This window comes from Zeus faber (assembly GCF_960531495.2).
Source record: "Zeus faber genome assembly, chromosome: 1".
Taxonomy (NCBI): Eukaryota; Metazoa; Chordata; class Actinopteri; order Zeiformes; family Zeidae; genus Zeus; species Zeus faber.
Genome location: NC_137193.1, coordinates 19,370,958 through 19,375,957, shown reverse-complemented (window position 1 = coordinate 19,375,957; position 5,000 = coordinate 19,370,958). Strand labels below are relative to the sequence as shown.

The 5,000-nt window shown below is 42.0% G+C and overlaps 1 protein-coding gene across 1 annotated transcript in view; it reads right to left on the bottom strand.

The window, feature by feature from the left end:
- Positions 1-3,295: 3,295 nt before the first annotated feature.
- LOC307239809 (transcriptional repressor scratch 1-like) overlaps positions 3,296-5,000 on the bottom strand; it is a gene marked incomplete at both ends in the record, with an annotated part of 5,074 nt that continues 3,369 nt past the window's right edge. The window contains one exon of the mRNA XM_080013379.1: positions 3,296-4,065. Coding sequence (XP_079869505.1) covers positions 3,296-4,065 — 770 coding nt within the window. The remainder of the gene's footprint in view (positions 4,066-5,000) is intronic.

Sequence of the window (5,000 nt, the reverse complement as noted above, 5' to 3'; positions counted from 1 at the left end):
CACCAGAGATGAAAAAGAAACCCTGAAGAAGAATTTGAAACAAACTGGAAGTTTGCAAAATGTTTTCCATTAAATCATCATCGTCATCATCATCATCATCATCATCATCATCATCATCGTCATCGTCATCGTCATCAATATTTAAATTTTTTACAGTTCCATTGAAACACTCAGAGCCCCACTGTTGTATCCGCAGTTTATTTACAGTTCTGTTTTTATTTGCTAAACAGTCAAGTTTCCATTTGTTCTGAAAAAGAGATGTGCTAAACGTGCATTGAAAAAAATGACATAATTTACATAGAGTTAAACCTGCACAACAGTTTTAACGCGTCATTTTTCAATGCATTTGAATTTGTGCATTTAGGAAAAACACAGCCCAGGTTATTTTCAACTCCATTTCTTTTGATTCGTTGTAGAAAAATTTAGGAAGGGGGGTTGATATCTCTAAATACAAGGCAATGTCTATCTCAATCTATACTCTTTCAGTGTGCTACTATCTCTGAGTAAAAAAGATGAAAGATATAATTCATAAGAAGAAGTGCTTTATATAATGATAAGTAAACTAGCTTGTGGATATAGTAGGCTAGAGATTAGAGTCTATTAGAGAGATTAGAGTCTAAGTGTGCTCTAGTGCTGGAATATTGACGCAAACAGAACAAGAACCATTTTTTCGCTCCCAATAATGAACAAAAACCTAAAGCTAAAAACTTAGAAAAAGCAACCAGCAATATCCCGATTGTATTATTGAACTTAATCAAAATATAGTTTTAGTGATATAGAGTGATCATAAGAAAGACCAAGAATATGATGATAATAACAATAATAATAATAATAATAATAATAATAATAATAATAATAATAATAATAATAATAATAATAATAATAATAATAATAATAATGTAATATTATGAAACAGTTATACGACTAATAAAGAGTCCTTCAGTGTAGGATTTGTAAAATGCAATAATTTATTCATTTTGTTTGATATTCAAACCACAAAGCTGGAACTGTTCTAGGGGATTGTGTTTTTGTCAATATTTCAGCACCGGCATCCTACGGAAATACTGTCTACGCACTACGATATTCAACAATATTAATAATAATATGAGGCAGGCAGTGCATAACTCATATACAAAAAGATCCCGTCTCACTGTCTGTTTAGAGGAGCTGTGGTTTGCCTGTGAAATCCCTGGAAACTCCAATAAGTTCTCAGTGCTTAGAGATATAATTTACTTACGGGCGTCGGAGAAGAGGTTTTGGCTCATAAATCGGAAATCTAACTTTTGGCATGTGATTCTGTAGTGTCTGAAGGTCACTGGGGACCAGATAAAGATCTTCCAGGGACCCCACAGAAAACATCACAACTCTCCTTAACTTTGGGCTGGTAATAATAACCCCCACCCCATCGCCCCTCCGCACCTTGTATTTAACACTTAACCGGTTCCCTGAATTTGAATCTTTTCCTCATACTTGTGAACTGTAGAATAGTGGTGCCTGACAGAATCAAGGTGTTTTAAGTATCATATGGTAGCAGGTATGATCAGTGTTTTGTTTATTGTTTTTGTTTTCCAAAAAAATAGCATCATGCATTATTGCTCTATCGCTTATGGATGAAATATTGCCCAAGACAGACGTCTTCTAAATTAGCCTGTATCTAGGAAGTTTGGCAAAATATCCCAAAGATTCATACAAATTGGCATAGATTCCATTATTAGGCTATTGTTATTTATTTTTTTGCATGCATTAGTCTCTTCTATAATAAAGTGGCAGACAAAAATAAAGAGTTATTCAGGAATTAGAAAGTGTCAAATGCTTTGGCATATTTGTAACAAAGGCAAAACTTGAACAAAATTAAAGTGCAAATCAATACATCTACAAAACTGTAAAAAATAATGATAAAAAAAATTACAAAATAAATAAATAAATACATACATAAGAGACCTCAACTTGAAAGCTGAATACTGTTTGGCCAAACAGCGACGAGAACACTAGTACCTAACACTTGGAAAATAGGTTTTACCTTTCGAGGTGAACCAAGGCATTTTCAATGTCCCTGTCCTCAGTGGATGTTTGCAAAAAGTAAATGCACCTCACTCAGTCCACAGGAAAGCACTCTGGTTGTGTGTGGGTGGGCGTGGCCACAGATCCATGGGCCCCTGGTGCCCGGGTTCCAGTCCAGTTCACAACTTTTATCGCAGAGCATCCTCTTCCTTTGTCACACTCTTCCTCTCACTTCCCACTGTACTCCAATGTCAATTACAGCCCAAATGTCATCATGTAACCTTTAAGAAAAAATGACAAAGTGTCTGTGTCCATGTGTGAAAATAATTGCCGATGATATTTCATCTTTGACCGTGGTGTGGTATAGTGTGTTTTAAGCAACATGTGGACACTATGGTGTGTTTGTATCGGTACCTTTTGTGCACGGTTCAGTTCAGGTTATGTTAAGTCACACGCTGGTCGGTTGTACAGGCCTTTTTGGTGCCGGCCCGTTTCAAAAGATCCATTCAGATTCCATTTTACGACCCAAACGGGAACCAGATCGCTCGGCATTCCAGGGGAAACTCAAAGCGCTGATATTGGTCGTTACACGTCAAAGGCCCCTCTTGATGTACTGTACCACGCTGCACTAATGAAGAAGAAGTGTTCTAATTTCATTGCGGAATATTGAAACAGAGGTTTTCTTGATGCCAGGCTCTATTTCCCCCTTTTTAGCCTTTTTTTAGTTTTGCTTCGGTAAATTTGGGATAGAATTCACTTGGAGTTATAAAACAGCCATTTGAACTGTAAGTCATTTCTGGCGCTAGGTTTATTTGTTTATTCATCTGGTTCAACACATTGTTTTATTCAACAACTGGATAAAATTTGGCTGAAAAAAAAGTATCTGAAACACAAACATGTACTGTAGTGTCTGGGAAGGCCTGTTGAATATTGTAAGATATTTGAATGGTTGGTGAAGGCATCAAATTCCAAAAGTTCTTTCGTCATGTGTCTGTGCTTCTCACCTTGTCATTGACCTATAAAGCGGTGATGAGTACAGGTCTATGCGTAAATAGACCGGAATACTTTTAAGATATTTAGATTTAAGATACAGACTACGTTCTTATATGTTGACTGGTAAATAAAGGGCCTTGTGGCTGGACAAGTTTCGTCAAAGGGCGAGACGAATCGATCATCCCAAAACCAGTGAGCCATCGTTGTTCCCTTGTCATTCCTCTCGACGGGGAGCGCCGGAGACGATGGAAGAAAGGAGAAAGAAGAAAAGAAGAATGCAAGCCCCACCATCTCGTATCCATCACTCCCCTAGCGAGCTGATGGGTGAGAACGCTCCCTTGAAGCAGGCCGACTCGTAGTGCTTGTTCAGGTAGCTCTTCAGCGCAAACGTTTTGTCACAGCGTTTGCACTTGTAGTGCTTGAAGGCCGAGTGCGTCTGCATGTGGGCGCGCAGGTTGGAGCGGTCGGCGAAGGCCTTGCCGCAGTGCGAGCAGCCAAACGGCTTCTCGCCCGTGTGCGAGCGCATGTGGCCCTGCAGCAGCCACGGGCGGCTGAACGCTTTGCTGCAGACGTCGCACTTGTGCTTGAGGTCGTGCGTCAGCAGGTGCATGGCCATCGCCGGCATGGACACGTACACCTTCCCGCACGTCGGGCACTTCTTGGCCATCTTGCTGTCGATGCTCCTGTGGGTCTGCTTGTGCCGGCTGAGGTTGGAGGACGTGGCGTAGGTCTTGCCGCACTCGCTGCAGGTGTGCCTCTGGATGCTGCCCCGCGGGGCGGCGAGGGTCTTCCTCCGTGAGCGTCCGTCCGTGATGAAGAAGGCGTCCACCGCGTAGCCCTCGCTGACGGCCGCGTCCCCGTTGATGTAGCCGCCGGCCGACGACGAGGCCTCGGAGCGCGGGCTGTCCGGCTGGTCAGAGTCGCCGTGGATGCCGTTGTAGTTTTCGTTGTGCAGGCGGTCGTAGATAATAGTCGTGGGGTGGTCCGGTGAGGGGACTTTGGAGATGACGGACGAATCGCTTCCCACCACATCGTCATAGGGAGACGGGCTCAGGTAGTCGCTGATGTAGCCTGCAGAGAAACATGTGAACGAAGACGGAGGATCAGATATTTGACCGTGATGGATCAATAGTTTAGAGAATCAGAAAGTGGTGGAGCTATTATTGTAATGGATTCAATGAAGTTGGTGTGTGTGTGCGTGTGCGTGTGCGTGTGCGTGTGCGTGTGCGTGTGTGTGTGTGTGTGTGTGTGTGTGTGTGTGTGTGTGTGCTGCAGATAGCTCAACGATTCAAATTGTATTCTCACTGTAAAGCTGTAAGACTGAAACCCATTGATCGTACATAATCCTGCACTAGCTGAACCCTCTCTCTCGCTTTCTCTCTCTCTCTCTCTCTCTCTCTCTCTCTCTCCAGAGATCCGCTTTTCCCCCAGTCTCTGTCCCCAGAGATCATAGACCGGATCTGCCAAACACATGAAAACCACTCCACTGTGTGTATGTCTGTGGTTCTTGGGTTTCTTTACAAACTACACATTCACAGCTTTTTTTAAACCACATCTGAACAAGGGTTTTGTGTGTTTGTCGGCCTGCCATAGTGTTGGCTTTGGCAGTGACGTTCTATTCATTTTCATAGTCAACAGGTTAAAGAATGCCCGCACTGACAACAGGCAAAGTGACACAGACAAACTAATAAAGCTCTAGAATTTGGTCAATAATTCAGCTCGAAAAAGTTTGAGTTAACACCACAGGTATTCAGATTGTCTGGGTGTCAATTAGCACTTTCTATCCATTTGAGCAGCCAAAGGTCTTCTCTTGTGGTATCATTTCACAATAGAAATTCAACATATTATGGCAAGAGAAGGGAAAGAAAGTTAAACATCTATTAAAGATAAGAGCAAAAGAAGAGAGGAAAGGATGAGTTAGGTAGACAGAGAGAGAGAGAGAGAGAGAGAGAGAGAGAGAGAGAGAAATAAGTGCTACACATCATGAATATTCAATCATTGCACTT